This window comes from Urocampus carinirostris, chromosome 9 (genome assembly GCF_059441175.1).
Source record: "Urocampus carinirostris isolate Australia breed hairy pipefish chromosome 9, RoL_Ucar_1.0, whole genome shotgun sequence".
NCBI lineage: Eukaryota > Metazoa > Chordata > Actinopteri > Syngnathiformes > Syngnathidae > Urocampus > Urocampus carinirostris.
The window spans coordinates 32,733,320-32,755,976 of NC_142357.1; the positions used below are offsets into that span (position 1 = coordinate 32,733,320).

The following is a 22,657-nucleotide window of genomic DNA, read 5'->3' on the forward strand; positions in this document are numbered from 1 at the left end:
TTTAAGAGGTGGTCCCTTGTAATGCTGCTTGGCTATTGCAAGCTGGCAAAGTCCTCTAGACTGGGTATAGGGCAGCTGATTATTTGCTGGGCCGTGTTGATGATTCTGTTTTTCTGTCTGTCCTGGCATACTACACAGTGATGCTGGTGTTGCTGGTTTAGACCACGGGTGTCAAGCATGCGGCCCGCGAGCCAAATCAGGCCCGCCAAGGGCTTTGATCCGGCCTGTGGGCAACACTGAGAGAAGTGAAAGAGAAAAACGAGCTGCACTTTGAAATATGCCTAATTGATTTCATAAAAGTCATGTGGGATTCACAAAGACACTGAAGGTGGTTTGCTTGATCTCTCTTCCTCTTTGTTTCTCTTTGTCTCTCACTCTCTTATTTTATCTCACTCTTTCTTTGTCACTCTTTCTCTTTCTCACCCCCCTCGCTCTCTCGCTCTGTCTCTCTCTCACTCAAATTCTCTCTCTTACTTCATCTTTTTCTCTGTCGCTGTATCCGTCTCTATTTCTTTGTCCCTCTCTCTTGCTCTTCTTTGCCTCTCTTTCTCCTCCTTGTCTCGCATCTCTCTGTCTTGCTTCTCTTTATTCTATTTTTTTTGTCTCTCTTTTATCTTTGTCTCTTTCTTTCTCTTTTGTCTCTCTTTCTTTTTTGTCTCTTTCTTTTTTCCTCTCTGTTTTTTTATTTCTCTCTCTTTCTCTCTTCTTTTTCTATCTCTTTCTTTCCCTCTGTTTTGTTTATCTTTCTATCTTCTCTATCTCCTCTCTTTAGTTTCTCTTTCCCTCTTTCTTTTATTTTTTCCTCTCTCTTTGTCATAACTCTTCTCTCACTCTTTTTCTCCCTTTCACTCTCTCTTTGTCATCTCCCCATTCTCCCTCTTTTTTCTCTGTCTCTCCCACTCTCTAATTTTCTCTTATTTCTATGTCTCCCTCTCTTTCCCCCTTTTTTCTCCCCTTTTCTTTTTCTATTTCTGTAACTCCCTCTCTCTCTATCTCTCTCTTTCTGTTGCTTTTTTACCTCTTTGTCTCTTTCTCTCTCTTTCTTTTTTTGTCTCTTTCTTTTTCCTCTGTTTTTTTCTCTCTCTTCCTCTCTCTCTCTTTCTTTCTTTATCTCTTTCATTCTCTCTGTTCTGTTTATCTATCTATATCTACTCCAGCTCCTCTCTTTTGTTTCTCTTTCTCTCTTTCTTTTATTTTTTCTTCTCTCTTTTTCATATCTCTTCTCTCACTCTTTCTTTCTCTCTTTCTCTCACTCTCTTTCATCGCCCCCTTCTCCCTCTTTTTCTCTGTCTCTCTTACTCTCTCTCATTTTCTCTTATTTCTCTCTCTCTCTGCCCTTTTTTGTCCCCTTCTCTTTCTCTATTTCTGTAACTCTCTCTCTGTATTCTTACTCTCTCTCCCTCTCTTTCTTTCTTTCTTTCTTTCTTTCTTTCTTTCTTTCTTTCTTTTTCTCTCTCTCTTTAATCTACTAGTCTGCCCCCAACTAAAACGAGTTTGACACCCCTGGTTTGGACTGTTATCAGATAAGCGTGTACCCACCTTTCTTAGACGGGTGGCGAAAATAATGATCAGGAGGATATTTTCCGTTTCCGGAAAAAAACTGGAGTGAAGCGCGATCAAGGGGTGAGAATTTCCTCCCCCCCTGCCATCATCACGGTCCGTCCGGAGTCATGGGAACGCGCCAAGGGGGCGCTCTAAAGGACAAGTCAAGACAGGAACACAACAGCCCGAGGGAACCCGGAACAGACCGTGATACACGTGCCGGAGACCAGACCAGAAAATACTTTGAAATCCTTTTTGAGGTTTTGCCACATTGCAAACGCAAACATCTGTTTTCTGTTTTCTTCCATGGAAACGATGCCATTATGGCTTCGGTTTTATGTTTTCAGCTTTGTCTTACTTTGGGAGGAGTGTACTCCCCAGTCTCAAATAGGTTGCGGTTTCCAATATTTTCTTTTACATTTTTTTAGTGTTGCTCTGTTTTTAGCTCCATCTGTCCTGCCATTACTCCCTATCGGCTTTTTATTCTGCACCAAAGATTGGCTATCGCACAAAATCTCAACAATGTACAAGATTTTAATTATGAAATGAGTTAAAATTGCTTATTTACATTGACTTTACTCCATTTTCTATCAGTCACTTAATCATCCATCAATTTTCCATCCATCCATTTGTCATCTGCTTTGTCATTTTTGTCATTTTGTAAGGAAAACCCTTAATTCTCCAGCAAAATACATAAACAATGTTTACCATGTATGAAACACATACTCTCTTAGGTAAATAATGAAAATAAAATGGAATGCATTTTGTTGGCCACTAAGAGTAGCAGACGGATGCATTTTAGAAAAAAAATTATGATACTTTAATTAATCTACCAAGCACATAAAAATGTATTTTAATTACTGAAAGCGTAGTAGGTAGTAGAGCGCTCCTAGGTTCCATTCCCGGCTCTTCCGAGTTAAATGTCGAAGTGTCCTTGGGTAAGACTTGCATGGCTGTCACTATCGGTGGGTGAGAGAGTATGTGAATGGTGTGAAGCACATGGTAAAGTGCTTTGGGAGGTTTTCAGTGACTTAAAAAGTGCTATATAAATGCAGACCAGTTACCAACTACTCTGATTATCAATAATCATTCATCAACATAGTGATGATCTAGTTTTACTGGCATACATATATATATATATATATATATATATATATACAGTATATATATATATATATATATATATATATATATAGTATATGTATTTACAGTGGGACCTCGCTACTTCACGGTTCCACGTTCGCGGGTTCAGAGCTTCGCGGGTCTAAAAAATAATAATAATAAAATAAAATAATAAAAATAATAATTATTATTATTATTTTAATTTTTTTATTTTTATTTTTTTCAAGCATTTTTTTAAGGGGCGTCGCTACTTCGTGGTTCCACATTTGCGGAACCAGAGCTTTGCAGGTCTAAAAAATTATAATAATACAATAAAATAATTTTTAAGAAAAAAAACATTTTTTTATTTTTTATTTTATTTTAAGCAATTTTGAAGGGGCGTCGCTACTTCACGGATTTTCACTTTTCGCGGGTGGTTTTGGTCCCCATTAACCGCAATAACCGAGGGATTACTGTATATATATTTCAGGGTCAGAATTCTGAATGATACACAGGTGTTCAAATACGTATTTGCCGCTGTATTACAGAAATAAATTGTTTAGAAATCATGCATTGTTAATTCTGGATTTTTCTTTTTAGTTTATCTCTCTCACAGTGGACATGCACACACGATGAAAATTTCAGGCCACTCCCTGATTTCTAAGTGGCAGAAATAGTTAAATTGCGGGGTTTTAAAATAATTATTTTATTCACTATATATATATTGCAAGGTCATTATTTCATTATTTTGTCTATTATACACTGTTGTTTGTTATTTTGACTATTATGGAGCCTGTACATCATTATCAGTATCGGCCAATAATGTTATTATTCTTTGATTACCACACCCTTTAGGGGGGATCTGCTTTTTTAAGCTAAGATATGTCATCAAAAGAAAGGGCTTAGGGGGGTTGGAATTTCTTATTTGTGGTTGTGTCCTTTCCTGTTCTCCTTGCAAGATCAAAATCCATGAATGTCTTCCCTCTTATTTCCAGTATTTACTAAAATATAAACTTACAAATATATACATCTATGTCTGCATGTTCTGCAGGCTGCCAAAAATTCCTAACAGAATACAAATGACACCCCAAGCCATAGTTTAGATTCATTTGAAGGGATCAAATGAAATAAGCAGGGTTGGGTAGGGTTACTTTACCTTGATTACTTTCAATTACTTTTGGATTACTCCAATACCAAATATGCTAATACAAGACAAAAGAAACTAAATATGAATAAAATTATGACTCACAGGGCAGCACGGCGGCGCAGTGGTTAGCGCTTGTGCGGCACAGTTCATGTCATGGGAACCTGTCGTGGGTTCAAATCCAGCTCCAGACTTCCTGTGTGGAGTTTGTATGTTCTCCCCGTGCTCGCGTGGGTTTCCCCCGGGCACTCCGGTTTCCTCCCACGTTCCAAAAACATGCATTTCAGGTGAATTGGCCGGTCCAAATTGTCCCTAGGTGTGAATGAGCGAATGAGTTGTCTGTCCCCGTGTGCCCAGCGATTGGCTGGCAACCAGTTCAGGGTGTCCCCTGCCCACTGCCCGGAGATGGCTGGGATGGGCTCCAGCCCCCCCGCGACCCTAATGAGGATAAGCCGTACGGCTAATGAGATGAGATGAGATGATGACTCACAATATGTGGTAAGCTTTCTCTCCTGGCTTTGATCTCTTTGATCTCCGGCAAAACTAACATAAAATGCGACAGAAACAAAATGAAAATAAATACAAACAGCTTGCCAACATCATTTTGCCGTTCCATGTATTCCGTTACTCCCCAAGCCTGCACAAAATGTAGTCAATTTATTCATATGTAGTTTCTTTTGTCTTTTATTAGCATATTTGGTATTGGAGTAATCCAAAAGTAATTGAAAGTAATCAAGTTAAAGTAATCCTACCCTGGAAATAAGCAATGCAAAAAAAAAATCCACCTCACTGAGTGAGTGTGAGTGCCTGAGCAGAAAAGAAACTAGTGTGTTAGCTGCAGGGTTTCTCACTCCAGCAAATTCAAACAGAGGAACACAAAGGTCACTCTGTAGTGCACGTACTTCTTAGGGCAAATGTCCAAAAAGATCTCCTATTGTGTTGCTAAAGTGTAAAAGAAATGATGACATATGACTGAGTAAAAACACCCAAAAGTCATTGTTGGCTTGAGGATGACTGCGAAAACGTCGCACGGGAAGGGCATGTTGAATCATATTTTGGGTTTTTTATTGTCAGTCTTTCTTGATTTTAGTTCTATTTTTTTAAACGACAAATGGTTCTCTAGTACTACTGTCATGATTACTGATGTGACTCAGCTGTGCCCGCTCATTGCCGCGGGTTCTGATTGGCTCCCTGTCAGTATTTGAACCCAGTCCTGTCTGTCCTCTATGGTCAGTCTGTCTGCGAACCGCAGTGAACACTAGGCAAGCCTTTTTCGACCCTGACTCCCACCTGTCCCGTTTCTGCTCCCGTCTGTCTCCGTCTACGACCTGTTTTGCTCCTGACCACGTCTGTTCTCCCGTCCCGACTTACGACCCGTTTCTGTCCCCGACCACGTTTTTGCTCTTCTGTCCCGACAATTGACCGTTTTTTCCGTCTCTGACACCGCCATCGCTCTCTCAATTCACTATTTCTCTTGACCTGATCCTCATCTCATTAGCTGCACCGCTTATCCTCAGTAGGGTCGCGGGGGTGCTGGAGCCCATCCCAGCCATCATCGGGCAGTGGGCAGGGGACACCCTGAACAGGTTGCCAGCCAATCGCAGGGCACACGGGGCCAGACAACTCACCCGTTCATTCACACCTAGGGACAATTTGGACCGGCCAATTCACCTGAAATGCATGTTTTTGGAATGTGGGAGGAAACCGGAGTGCCCGGAGGAAACCCACGCGAGCACGGGGAGAACATACAAACTCCGCACAGGAAGTCTGGAGCTAGATTTGAACCCAGGAGGTTCCCATGACATGAACTGTGCCGCACATGCGCTAACCACTGCGCCGCCGTGCTGCCTTGACCTGATCTTATTTGCGGTCATTTGTCCTGATTTCCCTCCTATCACAACTCTCCTTCATTACGTTCCAAGCACTCTTGTCTCGGCTTTCTGTTGTTCCACTGTACCGAATCATTGCCTGCCCTTGCAGATCACAAGTACAAAATGATGAACTCGTGGACTGTCACGAGGGGTGCACTGAAACATTGACCCTTCGCCTGCATTTTGGACCATGATTTTTGCTTCGCTACCCTACTCCCTTTGTTCGAGAGGCAAGATCTTGGGCCAGTTTAACTCAAAATCAGTGAATCAAAAAAATGCTCCTCCTCTGTGTTGGGGTAAAAGAAGCGCAAATTCCTCCTACCACCCTCCTTAACTCAGCTTCTTGCCAATAGCTTACAAGCTTTTCAAACTTTCTTTCTGCTTTCAGACACATTTTTCACAAAGGTTTGTGTTTACTTTGGCTGCAAATTAAAGCTTCGGGTTTATTTCTGGCTCGTCTATCAAATCAAGTTAAACTGTCGGGTTTGGGCGGGTTCGGGTTTATGTACCCGCGACTCGGGTCGAGTCGGGCTGAATTTTTTTAGGCCCAATCTTACCCTTTACTTTGTTCTGAACCCTGATCAAGTGTACTCCATCGAAAATGGCCGAATTAGTGTCGTTGGTGTCTCTGGGAAGCCCTCTTCTCAAGCCCTTTAGCTTTCTCTTCTTGGCCCACGTCTCCCCTAGATGGCGTCTCTTCTCCTCCCATGGGCGTGCCAAGGAATTGTTTGTGGCCTTCGTTCTCACAACACAGCGCCTTGTTCTCAAAACAACGCCTGCCGTCCTCCATCTGCATGTGCTGATTATCTTATCAGCAGTACGTCCCGTTTGGTAAACAACATCTTCCACCACTCATGCTTGCCCTGAACTTTCACTGCCCATTGAATAAAGGCACAGTCAGTAAATAACTACAGCATTCAACTCAATAAATATAACTTGTATTCAATCATATAAAATCCTTTATAGTCAAATGTATAAAATCCTTCATGGTAAATACCAAAAACAAACTCTATTTATCTCATTTCGAACCGTCTTCCTGCTGCTACCCGAACCAGCAGCCCTTAAAGAAGCACGCTGGAGGTCTCTCTGATGAAACAAAGCTCTCATAGCCTCGCAGTGAGCACATTTAATATGGGAGATTGCCCGCGGCGAAGAAATTGCATCCATTTTCCGTCCCCGTGCGTATTTATTCATATTCATCGTGCAAAGCCCTTAAAACCGCGTGCTCGCGTGTGGGGGGGCTGTTGTCCTCAAACACCTTTGATGGCATTTGAAACGCAAAACGTTATCTCGCCAAACCAAACTGTGTCGGGCACGGCGTGTCAGAACCACAAACGGGAGTGCATGAGCTGGAATTTGAGGGAGTATTAGATGAGAAATACTGTATTGATTCTGGGTTTCTGTTTTTGTACCAATATCAGTCGTTTTAAGATAGAGGTACTCGTGATTGAAGAAATTGTGAATTGTCGTTCGATTATTGTAACATTGAAGGGACGTTTTGTATGATTTTGCGCCGCCTAGTGGTATGAATGAATGAATGAATGAATTTACTTTTATTGTCATTCTTTGTAACCATGCACACAGAACAAAATGTCGATACTCCTGACCCGTACAGTTAAACTGTAGCGAGCCGATGGAGCCGCAGCCAAACAGGGCGCCGCCATTTTAGACCCAACTACTGTGTTGGGAGTCATTAGGTGACCGAAGCCCCCAATTCCAACCCTTAATGCCGAGCGCCAAGCAGGGAGGTAATGAGTACCAATGTTGTGAGTCTCAGGTATGACTCGGCCGAGGTTTGAACCAGCGATCTCCCAGTCTCGGAGCGGGCGCCCTACCATTAGGCTACCGAGCTGGTTTATTGATCAAAAAAACAATGTGTATTTGAATCATGAGCAAAAATACATGAACTCTTATATTGTCATGATTACTGATGTGATTCACCTGTGCCCGCTCATTTGGCGCCAACTGCCGCGAGTTCTGATTGGCTCCCTGTCAGTATTTGAACCCAGACCTGCCAGTCCCCTGTTGTCAGTCCGTCTGCAAATCTCTGTGTATACAAGGCAAGCCTTTTTTGACCCTGACTCCCACCTGTCCCGTTTTTGCTCCTGTCTGTCTCCGGCTACCACCCGTTTTGATCCTGACCACGTCAGCTCTCCCGTCCCGGCATACGACCTCTTTTTGTCCCCGACTATGTGGCGCAACAAGGGTTGCTGACTAGTTGAAATGTTATATTTTGGGACCAAGTACCAAGCCCTGTTGAACGCCACAGGTAACACTAAAAGGCTCAGAGCTCATATCACTGTATATTTAGCACAATGTATCTCACCTGAGAGTTAGGATCTAAGCCAGGGGTGTCAAACTCATTTTAACTTGGGGGCCACACGATAGAACAAACATTCTGTCGGGGTCCGGACTAGTAGATTAAAGAGAAAGAAAATGAGGGATAAAGAAATAAGAGAAAGAGGGAGGGAAAAGGAGAGAGGGCGGGAGATAGAAAGAAAAAGTGAGAGAGGGAGAGAGCGTGAGAAAGAAAAGATAAAAAGTCGTGAGAGAGGGGGAAAAGAAAGGGAGAGGAAGAAAGAAATCCTAAGAGAAATAGAAAGACAGAAGGAGAGAAAAGAGTAAAGAAAGCGCGAAGGGTAGGAAAAGAAAAAGAGAATAGAGAGAAAAAGAAAAAAGGAAGTTCGAGCAAAAGAAGTTAAAAAGACACAGAGAGAGAAAGAGACAAAGAGCAACAAAGGAAGAGAAAAAGAGAGACACAGAGAGTGAAAGAGACAGAGACAGAGTGGGAGAAAGGGGGTGGAAAAGAGGGAGAGAGAGAGAGAGAGAGAAAGAAAGAAAAAGAAATACAAGTACAGCGTCTTTGTCCGAGGCACCTTTCTTTGGCAACATTGAGTTGACATATTTCAACCTGCAGCTTGTTTTTCTCTTGCGCTTCTCTGAGTGTGTTTGATCCAAGCAATGAGAGACCAATCCATTTTTCTAGCCCCTTGTCAAGTCTATTTTAATTTCCTCAAGCTGGCGTTTCTGAGTTTTTCCTTTCCCCAGATGTAGGTTACAGATCAGGGGATGCAGTAATGGTCGTCTGTGCAGCCCTTTGAGACTTTTTGTGATTAAGGGCTATACCAGGGGTAGGGAACCTATGGCTCGGGAGCCATATATGGCTCTTTTCATGAGTACGTATGGCTACAAAATGTAACTATTGCACATCTCTCTGTGGCGTTCCAAAGTCACGTGATTTCATCCCGATTTTGGTCCGTTTAAAGCCGAAGAAACTTAATTCAGAAGTTCGATAAGAAACCATTTAAACTGATAAATAAAAACGCAGGCAAACAAATTTGATTGGGTGAGCAGTACAGGTGGGCGGATCCCTCTGCATCTCTCTCTCGCTCAGTGCAGTCTACACCGAAAGTGAACATGACGATACGCTTATCGTTTGCAGTCATTTGTGACATTTTTACAAAAGAACTTTGCATGCACCTTGTTTTGAAACCGTTATTAAGGAAGGACACATTTCATGGAAAAAAATGGCCTCAACACTCTTAACTAAAGGTGGAAGACAAATTATAAATGTCATATTTACATTGATTTGGGACACAGGATTTGGCATTATTATCATTTCATACATTTGATTCACTCATCAAATGACACCCAGTGAAATAAAATGTGCTGAAGAATTAGCTTTTGTCTAGAGAGCGTGTTTGGCAGTTTTTTCAATTTTGTCTGAAAATAAATGAAGTGGCTCTCTCAAATTCTTTTAAAACATTTGTTTGCTTTTATGGCTCTTTGGATCAAAAAGGTTCCTGACCCCTGGGCTATACGAATAAACATGACATTCTTTTTTTCGCATCCCTTTCTACTGTTGTTATAATCCCATGCGTTTTATAATCCGGTGTGAAAATATATATGCCGGGATCGTGACGTCACTGTGAGTCAGAATTAAAGGGGTGCGGCTATCTCAGAGGCGTACCCCGAGACCCTTACCCCCCCCCCAAAAAGAGAAGAGAGGGTGAGAATGAGAGAAAGTAAAAGAGAGAGAGTGGAATACAAAAGAGCAGAGGAGGAGCATCCATCCACACTCCGCCGGAGGAGGCTCGGCTCTCCCTCTCCTTCTCCCCCGCTGAGGTGACGCTCTGCTCGGCGTGAGCGCGTCAACGAGCGGGGCGTTTGCCAGAAACATGCGAATAATGGTTTCCTCTCCCTGCAGACTTCCTTAGCTCCCAAAGGTAGGAAATCCGTTTCCATTTGAACAAAGAGTCTATGTTACTTAAAACAAGTGCGTTTTTCTCTGGCTATGAAGTTCGTGCATGCACGTTGCATTTGCGATAAGCATCGATCCGGTGATCATGATATTTTGTCAATATTATATAATCGTATTTATTGACTTTTCCTTTGATTATTGCAAATAATTACACGATTGCATACCTGTCAAGCTCCAGGGCTCCATGCCCTTACAAAATGTTGTATTTTCCCTCACAAAATACAAAATAATCTTACAGCATATTTTCATTTATGTAGTTTAACATGTTATATTGTCAGGGTTGGGTGGGGTTACTTTAACTGGATTACTTTCAATTACTTTTGGATTACTCCAATACCAAACATGCTAATAAAAGACACTAAATATGAATAAAATGATGACTCACAACACGTGGTAAGCTTTCTCTCCTGACTTTGATCTCTTTGATCTCCGGCAAAACGAACATAAAATGCGACAGAAACAAAATGAAAATCAATCCAAAGCTTGCCAACATCATTTTTACCGTTCCATGTATTCCGTTACTCCCCAAGCCTGCACAAAATTGAGTCATTTTATTCATATTTAGTTTCTTTTGTCTTTTATTAGCATATTTGGTATTGGAGTAATCCAAAAGTAATTGAAAGTAATCCAGTTAAAGTAACCCTACCCAACCCTGTACATTGTACATGTGTTTCGTCATATCATATATATTGTTAATTAACATTTTGTTGTGAGATACTGAGTTGCTCAACATGAATGAGGTTTATTATAAAAAAATGAAGTCGCTTGGACGTTCCCCGTAGAAGGAAAAAATACATGCAAATATAATTAAGTAGAATAATACATTTTCTTATTCAAATTATGAATTCATTTTCTGCATTAAATTATTGTTGGTAATATTGTCACCGTCGCCATGACGACCAGTATGCCACGCCCCCGAACTCAAGCTGAAGCAGATCAGCTGATTGCTGGTCTGCTATTTAAGGCTGGATTTTGGGTTTGGCGGGCGCTGGCTCATTACACAATCCCAGGTCTGTTATGCCTTGTCCTGTTTTAGGTTTAAACATTTTCCGTCTGTTATGCCTTGTCTTGTTTAGTTGAGTTGGAAGAAACTTGTTTGTTTTGTCATGTCCCAGAGTTATGGACAACTTTTATTTTGTTAAATAAAACCTATGGATCGTCAACGCATTTGAGTTCTCCTTTCCTGCCTCCTGCCCCCGTTCTGGTCCGATCACTCCTTCGACCCCACCACGCCTCGTGACAAATATACTGATTAAAGGGATAACCACAAACCTGTCTTTTTTCATTATCTCCTTTTATACTTTCTTTTTTTCTTAACTTCTTTATACAACATAATAAGTCGTAAATTAATGCATCCAAGCAAGTGAGCCGTTTGAGAGCCGGCTCTCTTTAATGAGTAGAGCCGAAAAAGCCGGTTCCCATGAAGGGCGTGAAGGGATCCGGTGAAGGCGATTCTCAATTTGTGCATGTACTTTTAAAGTTTCATGGATGGAGAGTATAAGAAACATTGTGTTTGTTGATTTGATACAGGGATTTCGCCCCATAATTTATCATATGGAATTTTCCTCCAACTGTTTAATGAATTCAGATATGTTTTGTAATTGAATACCAGTATAATCACAACAGTAGATTTTAAATTTTCTGTATCGTCATCCATAAAAACAGTTACCTTTGTTAAAACGAGATAAGACGTGGCACTCCAGGATAAACTTGTAATAAAATACTTGTAAATACCTTGTAAATATTTTCGGGCTTTTTATCCTGACATTTTATTGTCTATTTTTTCTCTTTCCAGTCTTTATTATGTCTTTAGAAATGACAATATTGTCATGATTACCGATGTGCCTGCTCTTTTGGCGCCTACTGCCTCGGAATCTGATTGGCTCCCTGTCCCTATTTAAACCCACTCCTTTCTGTCACCTTTTGTCAGTCCGTCTTCGAACCTCAGTTTACTCTAGGCAAGCCTTTTTCGACCCTGACTCCCCCCTGTTTTTGCTCCCGTCTGTTCCCCGGCTCCGAACTGTTTTTTGATCCTGACCACGTCTACTCTCCTCTCCTGGCTTTCGCCTCGTTTCCGACCCCAACCACATTTTTGCTCTCCCGTCCTGGCTGACCTGTTTTTCAGTTCCTGACACGCCATCGCTTGCCACAGAAGTCCCACTTCCGCGTTCAGAGCAACCTGCTTCCCGCGCCCAGCGATCACCAGATCGTGGGTCAACCCTTTCCTTTTTTCCAATAAAACTGAGAGAAATGTAACGCAAGTGGGTCCTGTCTCCGTTCTGGTCTTGACAAATATAGACTATTCTATTCTATCAAAAAGGAAAAAATAGATTTAAAAAAGGATGTCAGGATAAATACCTAAAAATATTTATAAAGCATTGCTTGGTGACCGGCTTGAATTGTAATATCAAGTAACAGATGCTTAATACAATTATTTAAACATATAATACGTGTAAAATATATCAAAATTGTATATTTTACAACCCACTAGTCAAAAGTTTTTTATTATTATTACTATGATGATGATTAATATTACAAAAGCTTTATATCAGTTGATTTACACTGATTCCAATACTCCTCCCCAAAAATGCTGTTTTAGATCAAGTCATGTTTATTTGTGACTCCCTTAATCACACAGAGTCTCAAAGGGCTGCACAGACCATTATTACAGCATCCCCTGATCTAAAACCTACATGAGGGCAAGGAAAAACTTAAAAATCTCAACATGACAAAAATGAAAAAACCTTGAGAAGGGACCACACATAAGGTAAATCCCCCTCTCAGGATGACCAGGACAAAATGGATGTTGCATTAACAAACAATAAAATTAAAAATAAAATGTAAAATAAAGTACTCTTCCGCCCTCAAAACTGTCTTTTCTTACACCGAACTGGTGTTGTAGCAACATTCCATAGAGTTGATTTTTAATACTTTTATACTTGGGTATGTGTATAAAAAGTAATAGATTTGAATTGAAAACTAAATAAATAAGTAACAACTTAGTGTTAAAAGAACACCGGTGGGTGTGGAGACAAATTTTATCGTGAAAAACATTGGCAATTTTTCTGTGTGCTATTACCAGTGTATCAGATCCAGTGAAGTCCCATTTATGTGTACAGCACTTCCTCAAAAACGTCTCAAAAGACTGCACAGACAACAGATTATTGCAAACTAGAGACTATTATTACACCATCCCCTGATCTAAAACCTACACGAGGGCAAGAGCAAACTCAAAAACCACAATATAAGTCAAGTCATGTTTATCTGTATAGCCCTTAATCACAAGGAGTCTCAAAGACCTGCACAGACCACAGACTATTAGAGACTACAGACCATTATTACAGCATCCCCTGATCTAAAACCTACATGAGGGCAAGAGCAAACTCAAAAACCACAACATGAGGAAAACGAGTAAACCAGTACTCAACTCTATTTAGTGCTGCCAATGCCAGATCAACACCAGTAAAATTCCTCCCAAAAACAATGGTAAACAAAAAATAGCATTCGGTTGGTTGTTTGGTTTAATGGATTCATTTTTATAACCTTTTAGTGACGTGTCGTTCGCAAATGTAACAATGTCACGAACCAGGAACGGAGACAGGACCCACTAATGTTTGTTTTACTCAGTTTTATTGAGAAGGAAAACAGGATTTGCATCCACGATCCGATGATCGTCGGTCACAGGTAGCAGGTAGCTGGAACGCGGAAGTTGACAGCGAGAAAAAACAGGTCGATGGCCAGGGCGGAGGAGCAAAAACATAAACGGGTCCAGAAAAGAGATCGGCAACGGGAATCAGACAGAAAACAGTCGGAGAGTCACAAAAGCTTGCCTAGCTGGGAGCATAGGTTCGCAGACGATCTGACGGGTTCTTTCAGGAAGACGGGAGTTTAAATTGAGTCCAACAGCCAATTAGGGTCCGTGGCTGTTGGCTCCGCATCAGTAACATGACACACCAGTAAAATTCCTCCCAAAAACAATGATAAACAATAAAAAAAAAATAGCATTCGATTGGTTGGTTTATTGGATTAATTTTTATAACCTTTTAGTGATGTGTCATTCGCAAATGTGACGGCTCTCACCGCCGTGACCCGGGTTTGATTCCTGTTGCATCCAATGTATTGCAATTGTGGTCAGGGATATTTTTTGACTCATTTCACAAAAGTGATAACCAAAGTTCCCTCTAAGTTGCGCACTACCCAGAGCTTTTCCGCGCACAAGAAAATCTAGCCAGCTCACAAAAATGAGGGCTCAAAATTGCAGATTAAAAAGCGAATTGAGTCAAAGTTACAGTGCATGAATACAAGGGTTCCCCTGACCTTGTGTTCTAAATGCGGTATTTTGAAGTCAAGGTCGAAGTAGAACGAAGTTGAGTAAAGTCAGTAGAGTTTTTCGAGAACCGTCTTCTTCGGCTCGGCTCACTAAAAGGAACCGGCTCTTTCGGGTCCTAAACGGCTCTTCAGGTTGTTTTTTGCTTTTTTTCATCCCTGTATGACCAAATATTATGTAAAATTATGCACAAAATGACTTAAAGGAAGGGGGAATAGAACAAAAAAGAAAAAAATACCAAAATGAAAAAGTAGTGAAAAGCTGAGAAAAAAAGAAACAAAAGGAAGCGAAAAAACAAGGACAAATTCAGAAAAAAAGCCAGAAAAAAAGAAAAGAAAGAAACAAAGGAAAAAAAGTAAATAGACAATAAAAAGAAAAAAGTAACAGCTCGGAAAAAATAAACAAAATGAGATTTTTTTAAAGGAATTTAGAAAATAGCAAAAACAACGAAAAAGAAGAAAAAGTTTGTTCAAATAATTTCCAATTATACCAAGTCAATCTTGTTGCAAACATTTTACTTCCACTAAAAAATGTGATTAAATACAGTTGTGTATCGTGCAACCGACTCAATAAGCCCCCAAAAATGTTAGTATTATGCGACAAAAGATACCAGGAAAAAAAAGAAATGGAAATCTTGTGAAAGAATTATTGTAAAAACAAATGACGTTTGTAGGCCGTACATTAGTCAATTCATTCAAAGGTGAAATTTTTTTTTTGCATTGCCGGAAACTCAGCAAAATGTAACTTGATGTCAAGTTTTGGACATGTTTGATAATGAATTATCTTGCCACACTTGGGATTGCCGTTGCTCACTGTTGTTTCAAGCGTTGCTCACCGACCTTGTGTGAACGCTCAGACCCATTGAAAATTAGAGGGAACATTGGTGATAACATACTGTAAAAATGCGCGTCATACGCAAATAAAGTTGAAGGTTCACTGTAGAGTGATAAAATGTAAAGGGTATTATACTATAGTAGAAGTATACATTTTTGTTTAATTTTTAATTTATTAATAAATAACAAGATTAGTGGTAATATACCGATGAAGGCAACAAAAAAAATATATGAAGAGCCACTTGGGAATCAAAAAAGCTGATTCTTTTTAGTGAGCCGAGCGTACTATGACTGAAACCTCACACCTCATTATAACAGGACATCCTGTATTTTCTCTTCTTTCTCAGCAGAGAGGCCCGCACTGCTCCTCGCCCTTTACTGCTTTCATTGTCCGCCAGCCAGCTTTCAATGCCGGATCCAGCTTTGTCGCACTCGCCAGGCTGAAATCCTCCAGGGTCCGGACCTCACTCATGGCGGCCCTGCTCGTCGGGCTGCTGCTCTTTGCCATGCAGCCAAGCTCCGTCCCTTCCTACGGGCCCCTTCCGGACGGCGAGGGCCCGACGCCGGGTGGTAACATCACGGCGGACCACCCAAATGGGACATTCCAGCAGCTGCCGAGCGTCATTATCATCGGGGTTCGAAAAGGCGGCACTCGGGCCCTCATCGAGATGCTGAGCCTGCACCGCTCGGTGGCGGCGGCTCAGAACGAGGTACACTTCTTCGACTGGGAGAACCACTTCCAGAAGGGACTGCCTTGGTACCGAAGCCAGATGCCCTTCGCCTACCCGGACCAGGTCACGGTGGAAAAGACGCCGGCGTACTTCACATCCGCTAAAGTCCCTGAACGCATCCACCAAATGGACCCGGGCGCTAAACTCCTGCTCATCCTGCGGGACCCCACCGAGCGTGTACTCTCGGACTACACCCAGGTCTTCTATAACCGCCTGCAGAAGCACAAACGCTACCAGCCCATCGAGTCGGTGCTAGTGAAGGACGGTGAGATCAACCTGGGCTACAAGGCTATCAACCGGAGTCTGTACTACGTGCACATGCAGAACTGGCTACGTTACTTCCCGCTGGAGAGCATCCATGTGGTGGACGGTGATCGGCTCATTCGAGACCCCCTCACCGAGATGAAAAAGGTGGAGCGGTTCTTGAAGTTGGAGCCGCAGATCAACACCTCCAATTTCTACTTCAACAAAACCAAGGGATTCTACTGCCTGAGGGATCATGGACATGAGAGATGCCTGCACGACTCCAAAGGCAGGGCGCACCCTCGGGTGGCCCCTGCCATCCTGCAGAAACTCTACCAGTTCTTTCATCAGCCCAACCGGCGGTTCTTTGAGCTGGTGGGCCGAACGTTTGACTGGAAATAGAAGTTTCGGTACACAGAGATGAACACAGAACATTTATTTTTATATGAGCTCCACCACTTAACAAAAGTTACCGTTGTTGATGTTCAGGTGAAACCTTCGAATCTGATAGGAGGGTGAGAAAAAAATGGAAACTTGCTTGATGTGTTTGCAGGAATCGGACCAAACGGAATATTTGAATTTACTCTAGTGGTAGCTTCTGGAAATTCTTGTAATTTGATAAGATTTTTCTTGAAAAATAGCTCGATCTGGTATGAAGTGGGACCACTGTACATGAAAAAAGTAACTGTATCATATCCATGCTAATAGGTTCAACATGTCCATCCATCCATTATCTGCACCACTTATCCTCATTAGGGTCGCGGGGGTGCTGGAGCCGGTCCCAGCTATCTTCAGGAGGTAGGCAGGGGACACAGGGACAGACAATTTGCTCGCTCATTCCTACCTAGGGACAATTTGGACCAGTCAATTAACCTGACTTGCATGTTTTTGGCATGTGGGAGGAAACCAGAGTGCCTGGAGGAAACCCACACAAGCACGGGGAGAACATGCAAACTCCGCACAGGAGGATCGATCTCAAGACCTCAGAACTGTGCCGCACACGCGCTAACCACTCCGCCGCCGTGCTGCCAGATTCAGCATGTATTAAATCAAATAACAATCCTACTAAAACATACCAAATTGAGTCTTTCCTCTTTTCAATTCTGTTTTGGACTTCCGTAAAACCACGTTGTATGGTTTTGGTATGGAAAGATTGACACTCCAAGGAACTGTTCAGTGAATTTGTAGGGGTTTTTTTGCCAAATTGTATTCCTACAAAATTCTGATCAGCAAAGATTTTTACTCTAAAACCTTTTAGTAGATAACAACTGAATTGTATAAAACGGAACAACTCTCTTGGTCAAACAGACCGAAAAAAACTGGGACCATACGATTACCGGGTGATTAGACTGAGTTATCGATATTATTGTTCTAAGTGATACTGTAATGCCCCTCGACAGGATCAATGGTGCACTCAGTCGCAGATTAAGTCTCGTTGCCAATTAAATAACAAAATAACAAGCGGTATAAACACACAAGAGCTACTGCTGGTCGTTACTCACACCGTTCGCGTGCACACAGAGACTGATTTTAAAGCACAATATTTTGAAAGCACAAAACGTTAAAGCACAAAACTTTAAAGCACAAAACTTCTCTATCCCTAGCGACACATCCCATCTTAAAGGGTCCATTCGTGAACACAAACAACAGCAACAAAAGTGACAAATATTATAATAATCTGCTTCTTGCAAAATAATCATCTACTGATCACTGGTGTTGTTCACTCTATTTAACTCTATATAAGTTGTTTTTCTATGATCACGTTTTCCAATTACCAAGAAAATCGCTACCAGTGAACTATTTTTAAAACTGGTCCACAGGCTATTCCTGTGGTTCTTGTGGGCTAACCCTACAAACCTGATGTTTTAACCTGGGTTTACCTGTGGTGCGCCATTAGCATGGATTCGTTTAATCTCACAGTCCCACGTCAAAAGCTTCAGTTAAACGGCTTCAAGAAACAATTGAAGTCTCCCTAAAAAATGTAGTCAACCCTCAATGACCAAACAGTGAAACCCAAATCCCAGAACAGTTTTGTATTGTTATCGTGTAAACGCTATATAACATTTTCCTGGGAGTCTGTTACCACAAGCCAGCCCACATTCCAAGGAATTTTTCCCTCCGTTGGAAATACTTCATTTTACATCAAAACAATATCTTACGATTATACTGAGGTGGCAGTCCTAACCATAGTCTGTGATGTTAGTGGAATGTTCCGAGGCTATTTTAATGGAGAGAGTTGGGCTTAAAGTTATGTTGCCGCAAAAGATTTCAGTTTGGTATGATTTGCTGGTTCTGATGAAATACTGTTGCTTGTAAATGGAGTTTTATAAGATGAATAATTAATACTACATTAAAGAGATATATTATTCTAATGTCTCACTTTGTTTATTTGTTGTGCCGTGCCTTGTGCAGGGTATATCTTTTCGGTGGGAATTTGGAAATACAGTGAAGCCATCGTTTATCGTGTTCCAAAAAGAACCAGTTATAGACAAAACCTGAAAATTTGTCTTCCAGTATTATAGAATGGAATACTATTTCATGCATTGAAACAAAAAAACCCCAAATCATTTTACAGACCCAGTTTAACAAATAAAAGTAAAGTTTACTGTACCTGTTAACATTCATCTATGTAAGGGGTTTCCAACATTTTCAAGCATCAAGCGACTTTTTGTTACCAATTAGCACAAATGGGCACCAAGTTTGATATGAACTTCTAAAATAGCAACTTAGCTAGATGGATTGCTAAATAGCTAAAGAAAAGTAGCTTGATAGTTAGCTAGAAAGGTAAACAGGTAAAAAAACTAACTTGCTAGCTGAAAGAGTAAAAAGCCAACAAACTAGAAAGATAGAAAGCAAAAACAGCTCTACGCTATCTAGAAACAAGGCCAAAATTTAGCAGGATCACTGGCAAAAAAAGGTCAAATCTAAGCTAGAGCGAATGCAAAAAATGTAAAAAGCTAGCTAGATAGCTTCCTAAATAGCTAAAGAAAAGTATCTTGATACTTAGCTAAAAAGGTAAAAAAATAGGTAGCTGGCTAAAAGAGTAAAAAGCCAACTAACTAGCAAGATAGAAAGCAAAAACAGCTAGATGCTATCTAGAAACAAGGCCAAAATTTAGTTCGATCTCGAGGAAAAAAAAGGTCAAATTTAAGCTGGAAAGCATGCAAAAAATGTAAAGAGTTAGCTAGATGGCATGCTAATAGCTAAAAGGGGTAGCTTGATAGTTAGCTAGAAGGTAAACAGGTCAAAATAAACTCAAAGTGACCTGGATAGCTAGCTAAAAGAGTAAAAAGCCAACTAACTAGCAAGACAGATAGCCAACTAACTCGCAAGATAGAAAGTTGATCGTTCGTAAGTTGAATTTGTTCGTAAGTTGCTTCAGTGCTATATTTTGTATGTTTGAGGTTTATGTAAGTATGTTTAAAGCTTGTAGAAGTAATCTGTATTGTTTTGTTTGTAAAGATAAATAAAGTTAAGTTTAACCTAATTTTGGAAGATGAGCTTCAAGAGATAGGCGACTTCCTCCTCCGTGGTAGGAAGTGGCTGAAAAAAAGCCATCCAACCATTTTCTCAACCGCATCAGGCTTTCTTATTCCACTTTCACTTCAAAAGAAACAACTCGTCTCTTCTTTACACTTTAAACCAACCAAATTGAATGGAGATATTAAACAATAAAAATGTCAAAGTTCTTAGCGCGTTGGAGATACAGTATAGGCATAGTATAGAACAGTTATTTTCAACCACTGTGCTGCGACACGCTAGTGTGCCGTGAGAGATCGTCAGGTGTGCCGGGAAAAATTATCCAATGTCACTTTTTAAAATTTAAAATTGTATAAAACATTTATGAATCATTTTCTGCAAATATAATGTCATTGTAAAGTGTCCTCGCTGTAAAATCTGGGGGTATTATAAATTATATTGTTATTAAACATACTGTTCAGTGTCATTTTATAACATTCTTGGTTAGCGGTGTGCCGCAAAATTTTTCAAATATAAAAAACATGCCCTGGCTCAAAAAAGGTTGAAAAACACTGGTATAGACAGTATTGTATAAGTAACCTGTATTGTTTGGTACCAAAATTCAAACATCTCATAAAATAATATGCACTATAAAGAAAACAAGTTGAGTTATACTCACTTTTGGAAGATGCGCTTGAAGAGGTCCTTCTCCGTGGTAAAAGGTGGCCGAAAAAAAAAGTATTCCAACCATTTTCTCAACCGCATCGAGCTTTCTTATTCCACTTTAATTTCAAAAGATAAGGCTCGCCTCTTCTTTACAATTTACACCAACCATATTGAATGGATGCACGAGATATTTAACAATAAAAATGTCAAAGTTCTTAGCGCGCTGGAGATAGTATAGACATAGACAGTATAGCATGTTTACACACGAACTTGGAAGAGGAGGAGGATTTCTACAGTAATATTTTTCAACATCCAGAATTTTTTTTGTATCTACCGTTTTCCGCAAGTCGAATGGTTGTAAGTAGGGGAGCGTCTGTACTTCCTATTAAGCAGTAAGTTTGATAATATGCATTCAAAAGTGTTTTATTTTTTATAACTTTTGATAAATATCGTAAAAAGTCAAAGAAATACATGACGAAAAATGCAAAAACTGAAAATGTAAATTGTATAGTTAAAAAAACTATTGAAAACGGAAGGTACACGATGCGGTACGCAATATTTGATGAAAACTCGATATTTTTAGTTAGAAGGAGGCCACAAAGGGACACCGGGGACAAGTGCTACCAAAACAACAAAACATTTGTTTTCTTTTTTTTTTAAATATATGTTTTTAACTTTAGCCTTAAGATTAAAAAGCCTGAGGTACCAATGTTGCCCACGGCCATAGTTTTCGCACCCTGGATTAGCCAATCAGATTGCAGAACACATCGCATGATGAAAATCCATGAAGCAGGCCGACTGTGCTAGGTGAACCGAATGATAGTAAAAGATTACTGTATCAAAATTGCTGATGGTATCGGTACTTACTCAGGCAAAGAAAAATTCAATTAAACCTGTATCGTTTAAAAATGTGTTCATAGGAAGGTCTTAAAGGGACACTACATGTATTGTACAATGTGCAACCTGTCATGAATACTGAAGTGACTCAGCTGTGCCCATTTGGCGCCACCCGCCGCGGGTTCTGATTGGCTCCCTGTCACTATTTGAACTCAGTCCTGTCAGTCTTCTGCTGTCAGTCCGTCTGCGAACCTCAGTGTATACTAGGCAAGCCTTTTTCGACCCTGACTCCCACCAGTCCTCTACGACCCGTTTTGATCCTGACCACGTCTTTTCTCCCGTCCCGACTTACTACCCGTTTTTGATCCTGACCGCGTCTGCTCTCCCGTCCCGGCTTACGACGCGTTTCTGACCCCGACCACGTTTTTGCTCTCCTGTCCCAGTTATCAACCTGTTTTTCCGTTCTTGACACCGCCATCGCTCGCTACGGAAGATCCACTTTTGTGTTTGTGATCACAATCCGAGTATGAGAGCGACATGCTTTCCGTGCCTAGATCACCGGATCGTGGGCGCAGCCCTTCCTCTTTCCTTTAATAAAACTTATGAGAAGCGTAACGCAATTGGGTCCTGTTTCCTTTCTGGTCCTAACACAACCAAAAACGAGTGCTACAAAACACGGAGAAGAATACAAACTATTGAAGTGACCAATTTTTCTTCTTGTTGTTTTCCCCGAGTATTTCACAAGGTTTTTGGTCTGTGCAGGGACCCAAAGCAGCAAGATGTCAGACAATTATTTCGGCTCGTTCTTTCTGGACCTAGAGTACCGTATTTTCCGCACTATAAGGCGCACCGGGTTATAGGGCGCACCCCGAAAAAATAGTTTTTGGTCCTATTTTTGACATACATTTTCTTTTTCGCTCGCAACTGTACTGTGCATATGACAATAAACACTTGGAATTGAGTTTAATTTAAAAATAGACACTCCATTCCATCCATTATCTGCACCGCTTATCACAGAAACATCGAGTTCAGTCTGAAACAAGATACAGGGATAATATATAGCCGGAGTAGCTCACCGAAGTCGTTGTGTTCATAATAATGTGCAGCCAATGTCCTTTTATATCCGTGAGTGTAGTAAATCCAGAAGAATAAATTATTTACAAATACAGAATAGTAAAAAATGCTTTCTGTATGCCGTCAACCACGTGCTATACACAATTATCTTTTTCAGCCAATTGCAGGCTTTGTTTTGCCGTTAAGCCTATGCCAGCCTGCAAATGATGAAAAGGATCCGCCCCTTGACCTCCGAATAACTTTAGCCAATAGTGATCGATTCAACTGATGATTGACACATTGGTTAGCCAATGAAACGCCGGTAAATAAATCCCAGCATACACCGCGGACTACTTGGCGTTCGGGGGAAAATCTAGTCGGCGGCTGCAAGTTAGTTGGAAGACTTTGCGACTTAATATTGATCCATATATAAGGCGCACTGTATTATAAGGCGCATGATCAGCTTTTGAAAAAAATAAAGGCTTTTAGGTGCGCCTTATAGTGCGGAAAATACGGTATGTAAAAAATGCATGTTTATATCATAGTATTTTCCATTTTTTCAATGAATGAAGGCTCTAATGAATACACA

At 40.8% G+C, this 22,657-nt stretch overlaps 1 protein-coding gene across 2 annotated transcripts; it reads left to right on the forward strand.

The window, feature by feature from the left end:
* Positions 1 to 9,721: 9,721 nt before the first annotated feature.
* hs3st1 (heparan sulfate (glucosamine) 3-O-sulfotransferase 1) lies at positions 9,722 to 17,780 on the forward strand. 2 transcript variants are annotated; one of them, XM_088343537.1, is made up of 2 exons: positions 9,722 to 9,884; positions 15,427 to 17,780. In XM_088343537.1, exon 2 carries the CDS (start codon positions 15,550 to 15,552, stop codon positions 16,453 to 16,455), a length of 906 nt encoding a protein of 301 aa, XP_088199663.1. In that variant the 5' UTR covers positions 9,722 to 9,884; positions 15,427 to 15,549; the 3' UTR covers positions 16,456 to 17,780. The 2 variants fall into 2 exon arrangements, with proteins under 2 accessions (XP_088199663.1, XP_088199662.1); XM_088343536.1 differs by having other exon boundaries at positions 15,430 to 17,780.
* Positions 17,781 to 22,657: the final 4,877 nt, after the last annotated feature.

What these genes read in the sequence shown, in the direction of transcription:
- hs3st1 (XM_088343537.1), top strand. Translation starts at nt 15,550, where the DNA reads ATGGCGGCCCTGCTCGTCGGGCTGCTGCTCTTTGCCATGCAGCCAAGC.